Source organism: Raphanus sativus, unplaced genomic scaffold, assembly GCF_000801105.2.
Source record: "Raphanus sativus cultivar WK10039 unplaced genomic scaffold, ASM80110v3 Scaffold1381, whole genome shotgun sequence".
Lineage (NCBI taxonomy): Eukaryota > Viridiplantae > Streptophyta > Magnoliopsida > Brassicales > Brassicaceae > Raphanus > Raphanus sativus.
The window spans coordinates 1-20,993 of record NW_026616693.1 but is presented as its reverse complement, the minus strand read 5'-3'; the positions used below and the strand labels follow the sequence as shown (position 1 = coordinate 20,993).

The 20,993-nt window shown below is 35.0% G+C and overlaps 3 protein-coding genes across 3 annotated transcripts; all 3 read right to left on the bottom strand.

Moving 5' to 3' along the window:
* Positions 1-208: 208 nt before the first annotated feature.
* Positions 209-1,393, bottom strand: LOC130504150 (zinc finger BED domain-containing protein RICESLEEPER 2-like). The gene is made up of 3 exons (XM_056998743.1): positions 1,297-1,393; positions 1,117-1,212; positions 209-1,071 (listed from the first exon to the last, which is right to left on the bottom strand). Exons 1-3 carry the CDS (start codon positions 1,391-1,393, stop codon positions 209-211), a joined length of 1,056 nt encoding a protein of 351 aa, XP_056854723.1.
* On the bottom strand, positions 1,328-2,873 carry LOC130504149 (uncharacterized). The gene is made up of 2 exons (XM_056998741.1): positions 1,542-2,873; positions 1,328-1,449 (listed from the first exon to the last, which is right to left on the bottom strand). Exons 1-2 carry the CDS (start codon positions 1,881-1,883, stop codon positions 1,396-1,398), a joined length of 396 nt encoding a protein of 131 aa, XP_056854721.1. The 5' UTR covers positions 1,884-2,873; the 3' UTR covers positions 1,328-1,395.
* A 16,502-nt stretch (positions 2,874-19,375) lies between these two features.
* LOC108854989 (AT-hook motif nuclear-localized protein 20) lies at positions 19,376-20,853 on the bottom strand. The gene has a single exon (XM_018628670.2). It carries the CDS (start codon positions 20,505-20,507, stop codon positions 19,674-19,676), a length of 834 nt encoding a protein of 277 aa, XP_018484172.2. The 5' UTR covers positions 20,508-20,853; the 3' UTR covers positions 19,376-19,673.
* Between the last annotated feature and the right edge of the window lie 140 nt (positions 20,854-20,993).

Below are 20,993 nucleotides of genomic sequence, written 5' to 3'. Positions count from 1 at the left end.
CTCGACACTTTCTCTGAGGTAAGTCTCCAATTCATCCCTTTTCTCTCTAACCCAATCTCGTTCAGCTTATGCTTGTATCTCACATCGATCCTCCTATAACCAGCACAATCATCCACTATCTCAATGTTGCTAGGCTGCTCTAGAGAAGACTGAGATTTGTTGCTAGGCTGAGATGATTGGTCATCTGGATCAAAAGGATTTCCATGTCTTACACTGTATTCTTGTATTCTTTGAACAGACTTCTCAAGACAGTAATCAAGGACTCGTACACCTCCTTGTATTCGACAATTTCTAGCCCATACAATTCCTCAAAGAACATCTTCGCAAGCTCCAACTTCTTGGTGGGATCAAAGACAGTCGCAACCATCAGCATCTTGTTCAAGTTCTTGAGACCATCCAAATACTTGTCGAACTTTTTGAACATTTCTGTTGCCTTCGACTTCAACTCAGAATCATAGCTGTCGATGAGTGCCATCAGATTTGTTGCAATGGTTACTATCTCGCCATAACACTTATGTGCATTGAGATAAGTTGAGGCTGATACCACCAGTGTTGAGTTGTAAAATATGACAAGAAACCGACACAATTTCTCGACTGCAGCCCAATCCATATGATGAGGAGGACCAACCCATGTAGAACCATTCTCTAACTCACTGAAGTAGTCGTTGTACAACTTGTCTTCTGCCTCCATCTTGTCGAATGTTACCTTGAATTTCAACGCTGTTGTCAACATCAGATACGTTGAATTCCACCTTGTCTTGATGTCCAAAGGCAAGCTTCCTCTTGTGATCTTACCTGAGTCCACCTTTAGCTCAAAAGACCTCAGCCTATTTGTATGTGATCTGACATAGACAATAGCTTTGCGGATAGTAGCCACATTCTGGTCTATCTCTGCCATTCCATCCCTCACAATCAAATTTATTATGTGAGCACTACACCTCATGTGCAAGAAATCACCATCTAAGACAAGAGACTGCTCAGACACTAAGGCAAATGCAGTATGAAACTTCCTTAACGCAGCACTATTCACAATAGCATTGTCAACAGTAATACGAAAGACCTTCTCAATTCCTCATTCAGCCAAGCAATCTAGCAAAACATTAGCTATAGTCTGACTTTTGTGATCCATGATGTGCTTGAAGCCTATGATCAGTTTTTTCAAGCGCCACAAAGCATCAACGTAGTGCACTGTGGTCACCATGTAACTAGCACCTACAAAGAAAATTATACAATGTTAGTAAATGATAGAAGACGTTGCTAATGAAAAAATAATCAAGTATGTTTGTAATGTATAACCTGTTGTTTGGAAAACTCGTATATCAGTAGTGATGGACACACGTTGCTTATTCCATAAGAACCATCTCTTCAATGCCTCTTTCTTCTCCACATACATCTTTACGATGTCTTTAGATGAGGTCCTTCTTGAATGAGGAGAGTGTACAGCATTGCCTACAAACATATAAATCAGAGACATAAATCTAATGATTGTATTGAAAAATGTAAACAGCAAACGCTAAAGGAAACATATAAGGAAATCATACCTTTTTACAAAAATGCTTACATGCCACACTATCAACAAACGCTAAAGGCAATTGTCTCAACAGAATCATCTCATTTGTGGCTTCTCTAAAAACAGTTTCAGAAAGCTTACACGTCTTGAGCTTCCCATCATCACCAATACCTTTTTGTTTCTCTTTTTTGCTAGTTAACCGCATTTGATGGTTTTTGCAGATTTCAAGATGCTTCTTCAGGTTTGTGGTCCCTGATGTGGTGAGAAAAGAGTATTCCTTCTGGCAATAGTTGTATAAACACATGTCTCTGTCCTCCTTAGTTCTTGTGTAATGATCCCATAATTCTGATCTTGTTAGGAGGAGCCACTTCATTTTGGATGATTGAGAAGTCACTTTGGATGGTTGAGAACTTCCTTCACATTCTTTCCTTTTGCTTTTGCTGCTATCCGGAGTTTGAAAGTCATCTTCTTTGTTTTTTTTTTCTCGTGTTTTGTCAAATTAAGAAATTTATCACATTTGAAAATTTATCCAATAAAATTTATTAGTAAAACATGAGTATAATGTTTTTTTCTCTATTAAGCTCTAATGAACTGTTGTTCCGTTAAGTTTATCCTTTCATTCCTAGACTATGGTAATTATGATAGTTACAATAACACTTTCAAATCTGTGATTTTAAATATAAACAAAGTAGATTACAATTATATATCACAAACACAAACATTCTGTAAATTCATTACATATTGATAATTTAGAAATCAAATTTAATTATTAATAAAACTTAGATTTATAAACCCTCACTTAGTTTAATTATATTTTTAATAATCATTTGGTTCATGTTTTATTTAGAGACTAAAGGTACAAAACAAAATCACTTTTCAGTTTTGAAAGGTGAATAATGAGTAAATGATATATCACAATCAAATACTCATTTGTATCTCTTTCCACAATGTAAAACATAATATCTAATTATGATAATTTTTGCAGCATTAAAAATTAATGCAAAAAATTACAAAACATTTATATATAAAAATCTATATTCAAATATATACTAAAATTTGAAATATTTTTAGCTGTTTTTTAAATTGTTAACCCGCTCGTAGGGCGAGTTTAACCCTAGTTCAAGAATTTTAATCGAGGTAAGCAACATATTTTTAGCTAGGTTATTTTATTAAAATTTTCTCACATTGTCTATTAAACATTATTTTCGATCAGAATTTTTTTTTTAATATCATGTCAGGATTCAGAAGTCCTCTTTTGAAATTCAAACTAAATACGTAAAAAGAATCAACTACTACTCGATATTTGAACATCAGAGGTTTTATTTATATGGTATTTTGCTTCTTATTATTTTCCTCAACAGATATCTATTATATTAAAACAGAAGTCATGACTTCTAATTCATGTGTGATTTTTTTTAAAATGGACTATCTACTAGACTTGGTCACATTATACTTCAATCATTAATAACAACTATATTAAATCACAAAAGCATTATTAAATACATCTATCGACATTTTGACTATGTATACTCAAACTCGATTTAAACATTTTGTCTATATCATCTTCACAGATTTTTTGAGTAGCAAAAAGAAACTGTAAGATCCTTTGACGTGTAAACCTCATTCTACAAAACATATTAAAAGATCATGAGTACTTTTGTTAGACAGTGTGAATACTTGTGTTATTCAGTCAAAGACATAAATCTCTGTCACTCGAAAGCCAGTTTCTGATTGTAATGAACAAATGAACTAATAGTGTCACTTTGTACAGTCACAGACGTCTTCACATGTTATTAGATACCGTAATAGTGTTTTCGTAGTATTGATCGACAATCAATGATAGCTTGAGACAATATTTAAATGATCGTCGTGTACAATTACATGCATTTATTTGTCCTTACTTTACTAAAGATAATTTGATTGTAAGCTCTGGAAATATGTTAATATTTTAATGAACACATTGATGCATTTGGAGAAGATGAAGTTTGTCAATTGTTTTACGTCATTAAGCTATCAGAATACATACTTTCTATTATATTTAAATTCAAATAATTTAAAGATTAAGTGGTATTCTGTTATTATAAAATCAAAGCAATATCTACTTTAAGAAATGAAATTATTTTCATGTGATATTTATTGTTGCGAAGATCTTCTAACTTGGTTCTCCTATATAATTTTAAAAATAAATTAATAACAAAATCATCACCATCTGTGGAAGCCCCCTTGGTCCAGTGGTTTGACTAAGGGTTCAATTGCTTCTACGCTCGGAGATCTGGGGTTCAAACCCTAGAAAATACCAAATTATTCAGATTATGGAGAAACAGGTTACAAGAGATCTTCAGCTTGGTGCAAGGCATACCATCGAACATGGATCTCATAAGACGGCTCAGAGTGGTGCAGTCAGACGTGTATTCTCACAAGGTGGTAGAATTATCGGCTGTAAAATCATCTTTGTAATATTCTCATAGTTGTAATAGCATAATTAATCGATAATAATCGATCCAGACGTTAAAAAAAATCATCACCATCTAACAATTATTAATCTATCTATACTATTAAAAGGGAATCAGTTTTTAAAAATCTACTTATAAAAGTTGTTTGAACCTATTAGTTAGACTACTAACGTTTTGGTGTTACATTAAATTTAAACTAACAATATGTTACCATATATTTCTCTAACAATATTTACCTTAGTCAGTACCAAATATATATGTTTAAGTAAAATATAATATTTCCTATTTCTTACTCCTACAGTTTTGGTATCTAACAAATTAATTTTGTAAACAACAAAATTAATTATAAATTTGTCTCTTTTATTTAATTAAGCATCAGTTATCATTTTACATACATATATTCCACGCCATACACATATAATTTGTTCAATCCATGCATAATTATTTTTTGTTCATATCATTAATTAATTTAACTATATAATTGTTTAAATAATTTTAAATGAATTATATTATTACCCCTCATTTCATGTGAAATGTTCTTTCTCTAAATATTTTAAATTGATTTTACAAACAATACTTATAACTAAAATTTGTTATCTAAGATTTTTTTAAAAAAATATTAAAGACCATATAAATATATACTATTAAATTAGCAAAAAAATATATCATATAAACTTTAAAAATATAAATCTTATAAAATGCACACAAAATATAATGAGAGAGAATAGACATGTGCATTCGGATCCTGGATCAAATACAGATTGATTCCTATCGGGTCTAAATCTTTTAGCTCCTAGACATTTAGACCCAACTAATTTTCAAGTACGTAATTGGTCAGAAAATTTAAAACCCGAAAAGAATCAAAAGATCTGAAAACTTAAAAATACCCGAAAACCCAAAAAATATCTGAAAATATTTAAATACTAAACTCCCCCCCCCCAATTTAACCCGGAATCGCACACATTAACCAATAAAAACGCTCGAAAGTTTACTTCAATACCCAGAATATATTTTAAAATTTTGAAATTTTATTCAAAACGGAAACTATACCTAAACCAAACCCAAAATTTTTAAAAATATTTGTAATAATAAAACATGACCCACAATACCCAAATGAATATAAGTAATATATACTTACGAAACATTTTAGGTACCCTTTCGGGTCTCGAACATGACCTAGACTCGAACCAAGACCAGGCCAAGACCCGCAGGTCCAAAATAATACCAAATATGTATTTTATCTAGATTCAGAACCGAACTAAACATGTATTTTCAAATAAATTTTGGTTTGATTTTTCAAATCGAGAAAATATATCAGGTTTAAAAGTAGTTACACAATAAGAGTGTATCTACAAATCTTTAATAAGATAATCATATATAGATTTAAACATATTCACTTTTTCAATAAAATACGACTTTATAACATAAATATATAACAATCTTAAATTATTTATTTATATTAAAAAAAACCCGCGCTTTCTAAGCGCGGGTCAAAATCTAGTACTACCTTAATCCAATGAAAACAAAGTTTAAACTATATAATTTATTTTAAAATTAAAGAGAAATTATTTTTAATTATTTACTCGATATATGAATCTATGAAGCTAAAAGTAGTCTTTATTAATAATCTTTATAAATATGTAAAATGTTAAAATCTTTATTGAAATGACAATGAAACAATATTTTACCAATCTTTATATATATTTACGATTTCAATAATGAAATAATAATTTAAAACCTATATACAGAAGAAGATACTAATACATGTGAAAGTTTGAAACATTCTATTGAAAGAAAAAAAATATACCATAATATTTTTTTTTTGTTTTAAAAATTAATCTGCAATACCTCATATATAGATGAAAACGTTATACTAATAATTTATGAATAAATTATTTTATATTTTATTTATATGTTTTTTTTGTCAGCAACAAAAACAGACTCAAATAGACCCTGTTAACCAAACTGGTGGCTCCGCATCCATATGAACGACAAAAGACGGTTGTTTCCTTGCACTGCGTGCTAAACTGTCCGCCTTTATATTTTGTGTTCGTGGTATATGAACGAGCTCTGAACTGTTGAAACTTCTCTTCAAAACTTTAATGTCTTCTAGATAACTTGCAAAGGCTGGCTACTCCTCTGGTTCCGAAACCATCTTCACCAACTGAGAACAATCCGTTGCAAACGTGACTGAAAATTGTCTTAAATTTCTCATGCATTCCATTGCCCAAATGAGGGCTTCCAGCTCTGAATGTAGGGCCAAGTTAGCCGCTCTTGTATTTCTTGCTCCCATAAGTCCATCAAACCCTTCTAGAGTGATGTACTATCCTTGGCCTGAAAATCTGTCCTGCTCTTTCCATGAGCCATCCGTAAAACACCATCTACCTGGTATGTTTGGTAAGATCGGTTCTGATAACCTATTTCGATCTATATCCTGAATCAAACTAGTTTGTGCTTCATCCCATAGCAATGCCTCCTTTTCTGCCAGTTTAAGAGTATCTATAGGATCAATATCCAAATTACTAAAAACTTTATTATTTCGTGCTTTCCATATATACCATAAGATCCACGCAAACTGATGGTCATCCCACCCTGACGGAGTCCTCCAGAATAAATAATCCATATTTGTAAACAAAGACTTTGTCGGAAAAATATCCGGGTTGGATGGAATTTTCGACAAAGCCCAAATCTGAATTGCCGGAGGGCACTCAAAAAACATATGGTTTATTGATTCCTCCGGTTCCCCACATCTGTCACAAAATGTATCCCCCTTCAAACCTCTTGCCATTAGATTTTTCTTAACCGATATACATCCAGAAACTAGCTGCCATAAGAAATGCTTCATCTTTGGTGGACACTTTATTTTCCAGCAGTTAGCCTTTAACGGAATCACCGAAGGGCCATGTTCTTGTACTTTTTGACCTCTATCCGGATAAACCCGCTCCACTTGATACCCCGATTTGACTGTGTACCTCCCATTCAATGTAAAATGCCAGCCGGCCCGATCCTCTAGCCCAGATCGACTCAGTGGCAAACTCTCAATAAGTTTCGCATCGTGTGGTTCCACCAGTGTCCTTATAGCCTGTATATTCCAGGTTCTCGATGTTGCAAGCATCCACTGTTAGATCCGGATAAAGAGTATGATTATTTTTATTTGCTGGTCTCGGGCGGGTGGATGGGAGCCACGGATTATATGTTATATAAATTGATTTTGATGTGTGATTTATATTTTATTATTTCTTATTAATAAATATTAAAAATATTAATATGTTAATTAAAAATCTATTAGCAAATCTATTTTGTTTATAATTCGATGAAAGAAATCTATTATGTAAATTAGAAAAAACATTAAATACTTAAATCTATTATTTAAATAAGGAAAAAACAAAACTTCATTAAATATATGTTCATTTAATACTTCAGTGGTATGTCATTGTAAATAAGATGAAAAACTCATGGTTAATTCAATTTTGTATTTCTATTTTAATAATATAGATATCTTAAGCTTTTCAAAAGATGTGACCTTTACAATTTTAAAAAGAAATAGAAAAGGAAATAAAAATAATCTAGATGCATTTGGAAATTTTAAATTATGAGAGCACCATCAATGATAATGATAAGAGACCAAAAGCCAAAAAAATTTGTCATTTATGAATTTCATTTAACTTGAACTGAAGTACTACAAACTATAAGTCTTTGGAATCCAAAACACATCCGCCATAATGGACCTTACATTTGGTAGTATAACCCAAAAACGACAACAAAAGACTAACTCCAAATCCCCATCAACCAGCATCAAAACATAGAGTACGAGTGCCAAAACAAAGAAGATATTACATTTTCTCACCATCAAAGATTTCACTTAACCACCTAGGCCCAACATAAGCTATTTATGATTGCAACCTGTTGGCGGTGATGATGCTTTGGGCAATGAGAAAAGACCCTCTATTTGTTATCTTCTCTTCTTTGACCATTGTCCACTACTCTAACTTAGACAGGTTCCTTATCATTTACGAAATCTGAAAGATGGCCACACCTTTGGTCTCAGTACCATAACCACAAGAGATTCATCTTGAATTGCAAATATCACTCTATTCATTCGGTGATGCTCCATGCTCTGAATACATAGTCCAATGAGCGACATTATACCTGCTACCGGAAAATTAAGAGAAGGAGGAGGACCCTTGTCGATACAGAGTCATATGCTTAGTTCAACCAACTACACCGTATGAGCCATTGGAATTAAAATCACTCTTAAAGTTCATAAGGTATGGGAGGCGATCGAAGCTCAGAAAACAAACACGGAGAAGAACGATATGGCATTAGCTTTGTTTTTCCAGTCGATACCGGAAACTCTCATCTTGCAGGTTGGGGAGCTCGATAAAGCTAAACAAGTATGGGTGGCCATAATAACAAGACATGTAGGTGCAGATCGGGAGAAGGGAACCAGACTCAAAATTTGATGACTGAGTTTGATCGTCTTAAGATGAAAGGGACAGAGAGAATTGACGATTTCGGTGGGAAATTGTTCGAACTAGCTTCCAAGTCAGCCGCACTAGGAGTTACCATTGAAGAAGCAAAGAACGTCAAGAAATTCCTTATGAGTTTTCCAAGAATAAAATACATACATATTGTTGCGTTCCCTGAGTAAGTACTTGATCTTAAGACTACAAGTTTCAAAGATATTTTAGGGCGACTGAAGGCATATGAAGAAAGATCATCTCTGAAGAAGAAGAGACCGAAGAAGATCAAGGAAAGCTAATGTACACCAATACTGAAGGACAAATAAATCGCCACCAACAAGATAAAGGAAACCACTTCCCATCGAACAGAACAATCGAGACTACAACCGTGGCTACAACAGCGAGTATAACTCGGAGTCATATAGAGGTAAGGGCCGTGGAGGATGTTCCTACTACATAGGGAGAGGTCGCGGGGGTTATAGTGAGAGAGATGCATCACAGATCACATGTTTTCGATGTGATAATATAGGCCACTTTGCAGCAACCTGTCCGGATAGGTTACTTAAGTTACAAGAGACTCACGAAGGGGATAACACTGAGACACAAGAAACTGATGAGCTTATGATGCATGAAGTGGTTTTCTTAAACGAGAAGAATATTCTACTAGAGAAGTATGAGATTAATACAGGAGAAGATACTATCTGGTATCTTGATAATGATGCCAGCAATCACATGACAGGAGATCGAAGATACTTTTCTAAACTCGATAATACGATTACAGGAAAAGTACGCTTTGGTGATGACTCTCGTATAGGCATCAAAGGCAAATGAACAATTTCTTTTACATATGTCTACTTTATCCCATGATTAAAGAGTAACATTATCAGTTCCGGACACGCAACGGAAGCGGGTTGTGATATAATACTGAGAGGGGAGCAACTTACAATGCATGACCAACACAGGAAAATTCTAGTCACTGCCAAGAGGCCGAAGAACATAATGTATAAATTATGTTTGGGAATAACACACACCATGTCTACTCCTAACCAACGGAGACGAGTCAAATAAATGGCATGCACGCCTAGGTCATGTAAATTTCAAGATGATATGATTTATGATACAGTAAGAGATTGTCTTTGGCATTTTTGAGTATCAAAAGAGAAGTATGCAGCTCCTGTTTACTCTGAAAGAAATCGCACAAGTTTCCCCCAAAGCTACAATGTATTGGGCTACAAAGAAATTAGATCTTATACATGGATTATACACGGAGACCTCTGTGGAATAATAACACCAAGCACACAGAGCAGGAATAAGTATATCTTTGTGACTATTGACGATCACACCAGGTACATGTAAAAATTATTGCTAAAGGAAAAGAGTGAGGTGTTTAGCAAGTTCAAGAAAATGAGATACCTGGTGGAGCAAGAGACAGGGAAGAAGGTGTTTAGCGAGTTCGTATCAACATAATTCAATGCATACTTCGAGAACACAAGTATAAAATGACATTGCACCGCACCATATACACCTCAACAGAACGGTGTGGTTGAGCGAGGGAACGGAACTTTGATTGAGATGGCGATGAGTATACGTAAACATATGCATATGCCAAATTATTTTTGGGGAGATGCCATACGCCACTCAACATACCTTGTAAATCGAATGGCGACCTGAGCGTTGAAGGAGATGACACCGTACGAGCTCTACTGAAGTAGAAGACCTAATGTAGCTCACCTTCAAGTTTTTGGGTGTGTCGGATACGCAAAATTGGAGGGTACGAAGTTGAAGAAACTCGACGATAGAGCACTTATTTTAGTACATCTAAGAACCGAGTCTGGATCGAAGGCATATCGATTGTATGATCCAAGAATGAGGAAGATAAAAGTAAGTTGTGATGTTGTCTTTGAAGAAACAAAGGTATGGGACTGGAGTAAAGAAATTTTAGAGAAACGTAATGATGGAAGCTTCGCCATTACTCTTGGCAGCCACGGATCATGGTGTGACTGAGCACATAGACAAAGCGTCCTCAAGCTCAGACCAAGCCTTCAATAGCAAGGATACACAAGAAGAAGAATCGAAGGAGAAATAATGAAGTCACAGTCATTGTGAAGATCAGAGAGACATAAAAACAAAACCGAAGTACCTTGTTTAGTATATTCTTCTGGACGAAGAATTAGGAGAATATATATTTCTGTATCTAAACAATGAATCAAGAAACTTTGGGAAGCAAAGTAGTCTAAGGAATGGACGAGACCATGTGAAGAAGAAATCGAATCCATTGAGAAGAATAAAACATGGATTATGGTGGGTCTACCATATGGAGCTAAACTAATCGGTCTTAAGTGGGTCTTTATGATCATGCGCAAATCTGATGGAAGTATAAAAAAGTTCAAAGCTCGGCTCGTTGCAAAAGGATATGTGCAATGCCATGGAATTGATTTTGATGAGGTGCTCCGGTAGCAAAATTGAAAAAAATAAGACTCCTTATCAATCTAGCTGCAACAAGTGGATGGAAAGTGCATCACCTACACGTCAAGACCACATACCTTCATGTAGAACTAAAAGAAACGTCTATGTTACATAACCTGAAGGTTTCGAGGTAAAAGGATGTGAGAATAAGGTTTATAAGCTAAACACAGCTTTGTACAGGTTGAGTCAAGTACCAAGGACATGGAACAAAAAATTGATTCAGATACTTTGCAAACTTGGTTTCAGAAAGTGCGCCAAAGAGCCCTCGGTATATCATATAGCAATAAACATAGATCTTCTTCTAGTGGCTGTGTACGTAGATGATCTATTTGTCACCGGATCCAACAAGAAGATGATCGATGTGTTTAAAGAGAACATGTCATCCAAGTTTGACATGAGTGATCTTGGGAAACTAACATACTATCTAGGTATAGACGATGTCAATGCGGAAGTGGAATTCACTTGAATCAGAGGAACTATTCAACTAAGATATTGGAGGATGCTGGGATGATTGTGTAATCCATTCCATACACCAATGGAACTTGGTTTGGAGTTGTCGAAATCTGAGCATTAAGGTGAGATTGACACAACAATGTATATGAAGAATTTTGGGTGCTTGTGATACTTGTTACATACGAGCCTTGGTCTATCTTTCAGTTTGGAGTTCTGAGTCGCTACATGCAGAGTCCAAGGGAATCACACAGAGTTGCCATGAAACAAGTGCTACGATACCTACAAGGGAGCATCGCGTACAGATTAGTATTTGAGAGTTCGATGACAAAGATACCCGAGCTCGTGGGTTAAAGTGATATCAGCTATAACATTGATCCGGACGATAATAAAAGCACAACCAGTCACATATTATATCTTGGAGAAATTCCCATTAATTAATTGGTGCTCTCAGAAACAAGATTCAGTTGCTTTATCGTCGTGTGAAGTCAAATTTATGGCTGGTACGGATGCCGCAGTACAAGCAATATGGCTTCAGGATTTATTAAGTGAGGTAACCGACCATTATAGCGAGAGAGTGGTGATTGTATCGAAAACCAATCCACAGTTGCATTAACAAAAATCCAGTATTTCATAGGAGAAGTAAACATATACATAAGAGGTATCACTTTATTCGGGAGTGCGGGCAATTAGAAGTTGAATATGTGCATATGGAGATAAAAAAAAAGGGCAGACATATTAACTAAAGCTCTTGGATGAGTTCAAGGAAATGAGAGACTACATAGGCATGAAGAATATGGAGATGAAGAACTTTAAGCTTAATGGAATATTGTTGGAATAAGCTTAAAGATAGGTTGAGAATCAAGCTTCCTAATCCTATTGAGTTCTGGTTATCTAAAAGGATTAAGAAATATCTATGTCATTGTACCTAATGATTTTAGGATTTCTAGATTTATACACAAGGAGAAGCTAATGTGTAGCATAACTTGAGAGATTAAGGTTTTTGAGATAGTTTTCTTTAAGAGTTAATAAGAAGAGTTTCTTATTTGACAGAGTTTATATTTGTGTGTTCATACGAGATTGATATCAGGTAATCTGATTTCTATATAGGGGATGTTTGTTTCATCATATGTCATCTCCATCCAGCTGATCCATTCATATGATTCATCCAAATGATCCATCCAGATTTATGGGATTGTTTGTTTGTCTATCTAGATGGTTCATCTAGATGAGTCATCTAAATGGACTTATGTTTGTTTCTTTATCTTTATTTTCATCCAAATGAATTTAATAAACAAATTATTAAAACATATTTATTTTGATTTAATCAAAAGACCTTTGTTTTAAGTTAATCATATTTTATTTTCATTTTCCAATTAATTTTTTTTAATTATCTAAAATATAAAAATAGTTTTGGCGGGAATATAACTTTGTGTTTCTGACGAGGTGGGAATACGGTCCGGTTTAAGTCCTTGTTTTTTTTTTTTGCTAAATTGTTTAAGTCCTTGTTATTCGACTTGAACACAGACTTCTGTAATTACCATCCGAGACCCCCGAATATGCATACGGCACAACAATCATTAGTTTCATTTTTGGGTTTCTCCTGATGAATGATAGAATGAACTAGTCAAGGGACCCATATAAAAACACGACAAAGAAAGAGATTGTGAAGGGACTGTTGAACCGAAAGAAAATGGTTGACCGAGACGCTTGTTTTTGTCCTAAGCACAATCATCTCATGTCATTTCATGCAATGTAGTAAAATCTTCTTTATGATCTGTCAACTATTTGATCACAAGCAAACAAGGTCTTGGATCGTGTGAACAATCTTTTCTGCAAAAATCTTAATGAATTGATAAGCTTAATTATTGGGTTTCCGTGGAAAAGTTTAGCCCAATGGTAGTGTGAAATCAATCAATTTTCCGTGCATACTGATTTATGCTGACAAATGTTATAATTTTTGAATATTGGATAAAATCACAAGTTGCACAAAACAACTAAACAATTTGATTTTTTCCACTTTAGGTAACGAGTTTGACAAACATTAGACAAGTTGACATGTACATGTTCCAGTGGTTTGTTTTTTTCTTTGAAAATTTAAATTTATATTACCAACCTGAAGACCAGGAATTACATATTTTGATTACAAGGTTGAATCGCAAAAAAAAGTTCTCAAATCAAACTATTGTCCCTGGCTCGTTCCGCTAGGTCGGGTTCGCAATCCTTAAGATGAACTCATCTAACTTGTAATCTCCCTGTCTTTGAATCCCAAGCAATAGAGATGGATGGTTCAAGAAAAAACATACCAAATATAGTCTTTGAACCACACTGTACTCCTACCTCCATCGCCAAGCACATTGCACAAAGTCGGGTTTGAGAATATGCAACCGCACAGATAGCCACACTGTACTCTAGCCCTGCACAAAGAAATGAGGAGGTAACACTACGAACATGATCCAAGAAACCAAATGTTTGATACTGGGATATGTCACCCCCTAGAAACGCTGTCACCGACGAGCACTTAGAAGCCGTAGGCTACCTCGACCCGCCTTCTCCCCTCGCCATTTACCGCCACCAAGAACCGAACGACTGAGAAACCTTGGGTCTATGAAGCCATTTTCCGTGACAAACAGAAATAATACACCACTAAAGAAGAGTAAGTCCCTTAGAAAACAAGATTTATTTGTTGCTAAGGAGTAAGGTCGACGAAACCTGGTAAAGGAGAGCAGCAGGAAGGACAGTCGGATGAGCCACTAAGACCAGCCATAGACGACTGGGCTAACGAAACATCGATCATTAACACGCAAGCTCAGCGACAGAGCACCACCACCAATAATGGATACGTGGCCAGATTTGGTGGTTGTTTGGCTCTCCGGCGTGACTACGAGCTTGGACAGGCGACGGCGAGTCAATGGGTCGGCTTTTTAGGATTTTTCGAGTGGGTTCAAGTTTTATCTTGCTTTTTGGACTCACTCTCACAGGAAGGTGGCACGTGTGGAGGTTTCGGCGGCTCCTCCATCAGATCCAGCCATCAATCTTCTAGATTTGCCTATTCTGTGATCTAGGTTGAGGCGTGATGTCAGTTTTTAAGCTTGGTGGCTTTCCTCGGCGTCTTGGTCAGCCTCTGCTTTCGTTCCTGGCATCATGAGTGCTCAGGAGTACCCTTTTCTCAGATGCGTGTTACTCCTTACGGCTTCTTGTGCGTACTAGAGCTTCTATGGTCGGCGTGTGTAGGTTTGATAGGCTGTTCTTCGGCTTGGTCGTCTATGGCCACGTCGTCACAGTCCGGAGATCTCTCTATCATCTGCGGTGTCTCTAATCGGTGTTCATTCCCAGTCCGCCTTTGAAGCTACCGAAAAGCTTCCTTGGAACTTGCTCCTGGATGTTTATATTTGGTTGTATCTTGGTCATCATTGCAACAATGTGACAGTGTTAAATTAGCCGCGTTCCGGTTCTCGGAAACGGAAAGAAATGAGGCAGTCATGAAGCTTGGGTGGTCTCTAGCTCATGTTCTTCCTCCATGGCTTTGCTTGTTGAAATCAGCATATCCCAGTGCCGGTGGTGGTTCATCATCGGCAGTGTTTGGCCTCTTCTAACGTTTTTAGGTCTTTAGGAGTCATCTGGTCATGGCGCAGCTACCCTCTTGGACCCGACTTCCTGCTTCCGGTTGAGGTTCTTCCTTTGCCGTCTGTTTTTTGTTTCGTATATATCGGATTGCGCTTCACATCATAGGAATGGGACTCTAGTTAGTGTGTTTGGACTGGACCTTCATGATTCTCCATGGTGCAAGAGTGTGGTTTGGTGGGATACCTTATCGGTTTTGAGCTTAGGAGATTGAAATGGATCCGTGAGGGATGGCGGTAAGCCCAAGGGATTTTTTTTCCAGAGTATTGGTCGATCGGTTGAAGAAGGAAGTGTCCAGTAAACCTCGGTTCTGTGTGTTGGCGTTTCTTTTGAAAAGGAAATGGAGAGGCAGTGGCCGGCTTAACTTTGGTTAAGTCGGCGTCATTGGCCGGCTTGACTTTGGTTCAGTCGGCGTCATTGACCGTGTATATTTGGTGATGATTGGTGACCGGTTATGGTTTCTTGAGCCAAGATTCTTTCCCTCCTACTATGTTTTCGTTTTATTTTCCATGTACTCAGTGATAAGCCTAGTCTATTATCAAGATTTACTGTTTATCCAACAGCTAACCGGAGGTTTGTTCCGGTATGCCCTTTATGGGTTGATCTTAATATATATTCATATTTAAAGGAAGAAAAACAATAGTTATCGTTGCTCTTTACGAAATGGAACACTCTGCCAATCTGCAATACTGATTATATCATCTTCCAGTTCTACATCCACATCTGCCAAACTTCTTCCCAGAGCCGTGCTTACAGTGCTATGAAAAAGGCATCTGCCTTAGGCCCCCAAATAATATATAAATTTTAGGGCCCAATTTCGCAATTGTTCTTATATGGTATAGTGGTTAAAGATTCTTCGTATGAGAATGTCACCGAAAGTTCGAACCATAAACGTTGCTTCTATTTCTTTTTCTATAGTTATTACCTAAAACTCACATGATTTATAATATACATTTTAAAGCTTATTTAGATTTTTTTTTTGGCCAAGCATTGTTTTCTAGGATTTTGATTTGTTTTATTTTGCAAAATTTTCTGTATGTAGAAGAAATAATTTTTTGTGTTAAAAAAAGATGATAAAAGAAAGAAAGAACTTATTAACTCTGCTCTGTAACCTACCCTTCTAATGATTTGGAATATATATTTTTAAAGGTTTGATTTTTTTTGCCACAAATTGTTTCCTATGATTTTTATTTGTATAAAGTTTATAAAAAATTGTGTAAGTAGAGAGAAAAACATTTATGTGAGAGATTTTTTCTATTGTTTTTTTTTAAAATTATGTATTTTCTGAATTTAAATTATGGGTATTACTGTTAATTTAAAATTATATGATTAAATGCTTAAAAAAAAAATTTGGCCTTAGGCCTCCTAAAGTGCTCGCACGGCACTGCTTCTTCCACAGTGTAGGACTCCCGATGGGTTGCCCATTGTATGTAGGACGTATAGTATGGGTAGCCAAAATAAATTTCATTATAAAACCAAATTATATAAGTGACAGTACCGTAGACCCGTGCTAAAAGAACATATAGCAAGAGCTAGAAAAGCCGAGTGCCATATAAAAAGTGAAACAAGGCTGACAAACGTTAAGCGATAGCTAGAAAGAACACAAAAATGCGTACACAGATTACATACGAAATACGAACCAAAAGAACACACTTGTTGTCAGTCACACGGACTAGAAATGGAGATAAGAAATTCTATCAAAATAAGTTAGTGATGTTCGAGATCCACCGATGCGTGTTGTACAACCCTAACAGTTTACTCATTTAAGTTATCGTTTTCTTAAGTCATATAAATTTATTATTTACGGTTCTAATTGTTAAACTGTAAAATAACTTTTAACACATTTCCACAAATACTTTACCAATAAACGTCGTGCTAAACAAAATGCATAGAATGCAAGTTTGTGTTTTGCAGAATTGAGTTACAGAAATACAAATGATAACTCATTAAGCAAACAATTATCTCATGATAAGTTTTACACATACATCAAAAAAAAAAGTTTTACCCATACATAAAAGTCAACTACAAAAATATGTTGTGAAGAATATGCTACTTTTATAAGCTCTAGTAAAAAACGAATCCTATTTCAGCCATTGCCTTCTCTATTATCATGTTCTCATGCGGCGGAATACCCGTTAGCGGGCTTTGTAACATTTTTAAGGTGTCACAAACTTTTGATAAATTTGAATACTTTATATAATATATATAGGGAATTCGGAAAAAAATCATGAACTTTGTATGAATTGCCATAATAAATATGAACATATTGGCTGGCCAAAAAAACACCGAACTATATTTGATTTTAAACTTTAATCAGTAAATCATTGCTGACTCGCCAAATTAAACACAACGTTACAGAATGATTAAACAACGTTTGCAAAGATCGTTAAGTAAAACGACGTCGTTTTGAGATGGAATGAAACGATGTTGTTTTACCTATTTTTATTATCAAAAATATGTTGTTCGTGTGGATCAAACCTGAGAACTCATGGCCAAATGACAAGGTTTCTTGCCACTATACTACTGTCACTTTTAAGAATATCCATAACATGTTTTCTTTTATTGAGTATCAAACAAATCTCAAAAATCTAAATTCTTTTAAAAAAATTTCCAAAAATCTTAAAAATTCAAGAAAATTCTGAAAAGTAAAATTAAAATTGAAATTACAAATAAGTTTTTTTAAAAAAAAATCAGTACATTAAAAATTTCAAAAAAAAATCTAAAATAATTCAAAAATGCAATGAATTAAATTTAATGATTAAAAAACTTCAAACATATTTTTAAATAAATTAACGTATGTAATATAAAATAAAAATGATATTTATCACACTATAGATTTTAGTATGAATAATGTATTTAAGATAAAATAGACAAATGATAATTAAGATACAATAAACAAATGATATTATCACAAATTTGTTTTCTCAAATATGATAATAATTAAATGAAAAACATTTGTAGTGTGATAAATATCATTTTTCTATTTTATCTCAAATATATTAATTTATAAAAAAATGTATGATTAATGTATTTAAGATAAAAAAAACTCAAATGATCTTAGATACATTAATTTTTATTAAAAAAAAATAATGTTTTGATTTTTTTTTAAATATTCATAATTTCAGTTTTAATCTTAATTTTCAGAATTATCTTGAATTTTTAAGATTTTTTGGAATTTTTTAAAAAAGAATTTAGATTTTTCGAGATTTTTTTTGATACTCAATAAAAGAAAACATGTTATGGATATTCTTAAAAGTGATAGTAGTCTACTGGCAAGAAACCTCGTCATTTGGCCATGAGTTCTCATGTTCGACCCACGCGAACAACATATTTTTGATAATAAAAATAGGTAAAATGACGTCGTTTTACTTAATGATCTTTGTATTTAACGTTGATTAACCACCGTCTTAACTATTAGTTAACAGTGTCTTAATCTGGTCGGTCACTCAAAGTTTCTTAATAAACTGATAAAAGTCAACAAAAGTTCAGGTATTTTTTGGTCAATCTCGAGTCCATGTTTCTTTTGACCATTCTTGCCATGTTGAATATTTTTATGGCCGAATTCCCAAAATATCGAAAATATATGAAAATTTATTTAATATTTAATTAAACTGGGTAGTATTTTGGTAGAAATTTTTGTTTTATTGGTTATTTTATTTCAGTTTTGTTATCAAGATAATTTCAAATTTGATTATAAAAAATTATATGCATTTGTAATTCCCACAAAACTGATCTAATCACAAAAATATTTTCATTACATGACTTATATATTATCATTTCACAGATTACACATTTCTGCGTGTGTTTTCTTTATGAAGATCGAGAGTATATCCTATAGTTAGTCAACAAAATTCGTAATACCTACTCTCATTATTTGGTTGGTAAAGTCATATTGAACAAAAGTCCAATTAAAAAAATCCCCCACTAGCATCATTACGCGAAGATTAAAGCTCAACCACTATGATAATCACTAATGGTCGACTGCAGGACCCTTAATTGTAAATACTTACGAATCAGAACTAATATATAGAATAAAAATCACAATGGTCTAGACCTTAATTATAAATACTTACGAATCAGAACTAATATAGAATAAAAGTCGTGACTCCATAGTTTTGTAATGTTTTCTAGCTTCATTCTACCGTTGAGCATGATTCTGGGATCTTCTACTTCAATTGTAAACTTTTATGCTCCTTAAGCTTTTTAATACAAGTTTGGTGTTATAAAATAATATATAGAATAAAAATCCAAAGGCACAGATATTAGACAATGCTCTTTCATCGTTGGACCATAATTATATATATATACACACTTATGTTGACCATAATATAGACACAAACTTATGATTTTGTACAAATCAAACTTATCATTTTGTACAAATCAAACATATGATTTTGTACAAATTAAAATGTAAAGTATCTAAAGTTCACAAAAGGCAGCAAACACATACAAAATGTTCTCGTTGAATACTCCGAAACAAAATAAAAATGAGAAATATTCTAATTTGAGTACATTGTTTATTCATTGAAATCCTATAGTCCATTCGTCCCGGTTTTATCTTCCAGGCCTTAAGTTTCCAATAAGATCAAGCTTTGTTATTTATTTTAACAACAATGTTTCGAATACAAAGACCACGAGACACCTCAAATCACTTGTATCCATCTCTATATTTATTTTTTGTATAGAATATAGAAATGGCTCACAGAGTCAGTATGGTGGTCGTGCATGACCCCAATTATAAGGTCCGTGCCCTAACTGACCAGCTCCATTTGGAATCAGATGCGGTGGTAAATTATAGCCCGGTCCAGCCGTCCCCAACGGATCACGCAGGCTACACCCGATTCCGGGCGGCGAGTCTCCGCCTCCATGAATGTGTCTTGAGCCGCCACCGTCTTCCTCATCTTCAATAGGCAACCTCTCATAAGTAGCGTTAGAGAACGTGGCAGCAATAACCATCACTGACCCTATGGCCACAAGAGGGCCCACAACGCTACCTCCAAGAACCTGCCCTTGAACCCCGGCTAAGTAAACCGTTAAACCAGTTGATCCGGGTGGGGCAGGTCCAGGTAGAAAAGCACCGGTTAAAGATAAGATCTCGAACCTTCCCTGGAGTGAGACGACCCCTCCTGGTGCGGCGGCTTGACGGAGGGTGACGTTAGCTACTGAGCCTGTTCCGCTTAAAACGCAAACGCCGCGTTGCCTGCGTCTTGAGAAGTGAGCGATTGTGTCGGCAACGTCGCTGCCGTCGGAGATCTCCATGACATGGCTATGGAGTGCGTTCGGGCTATCTCTTGTCACAAAGACTGGAGCTTTGGGTTTGTTTTTTGATCCTGGTGGTCTGCCTCTTGGTCTACGGTTGACCACTTCCACCGCTCCTTCTCTAGGGTCGTCTTCGTCGTCGTGGTCGTTTTCTTGGCTGGGATTCATAGCTATACCAAGATCTCCTTTTGTAAGAAGACTTTGGTGGTGATGGCTGGAGGAGGTTGAGTGGTCAACCATGCCGTCTAAACCACTTTGGTTCGTCCACCAAGGATTTGACATAATCGCCGAAAATTTTAAAATTCACTGAAAAAGGGTCAAGGAATTGACACCTCGATGGTTCTTCTTGAAGGTGGATTTTAGGGTTACAACTTCAGAAGGTTAAAGGGTGTTTGTAGCTATTGCTTGGATATTTTTTTCTCTAACTTCATGTGGACTAAGGAATTGTTGAATAGTAAAGAAGAAAAGGGTTAGGGTAGAAGAATTAGATGCAATTAGGGAATGAAGCTGGAACTAAAAAAGAAAAGCTACTGTATTTGAAACTTTGTTTTTTTTTCCAAGAATCAATATCTCTTCCAAGAAAGAAGAGACAGAGAGAGAAAGTGGGCAATAATTAATTTTCTACAAGCTAGACGATCAAGTATCATTATTTATATCGAATCCAAGAACGCAATACGACTATATCTACAGTATCTTTTTATATCTTACGCTGGACCCATTTATGAGTCTATTTTAAAACCAGCAGTGAAATTGAATACCGATTATGCC

Bases quoted from the DNA above. Each gene is read 5' to 3' on its own strand.
- LOC130504150 (XM_056998743.1), bottom strand. From the start codon at position 1,393: ATGTATGTGGAGAAGAAAGAGGCATTGAAGAGATGGTTCTTATGGAAT. The intron at 1,213-1,296 runs GTTATACATTAC...TTTTCTTTGTAG, and splicing joins ACGAGTTTTCCAAACAACAG to GTGCTAGTTACATGGTGACC. The intron at 1,072-1,116 runs GTCAGACTATAG...TGGCTGAATGAG, and splicing joins GCACATCATGGATCACAAAA to GAATTGAGAAGGTCTTTCGT.
- LOC130504149 (XM_056998741.1), bottom strand. From the start codon at position 1,883: ATGAAGTGGCTCCTCCTAACAAGATCAGAATTATGGGATCATTACACA. The intron at 1,450-1,541 runs GTATGATTTCCT...ATATGTTTGTAG, and splicing joins GTAAGCATTTTTGTAAAAAG to GCAATGCTGTACACTCTCCT.
- LOC108854989 (XM_018628670.2), bottom strand. From the start codon at position 20,507: ATGTCAAATCCTTGGTGGACGAACCAAAGTGGTTTAGACGGCATGGTT.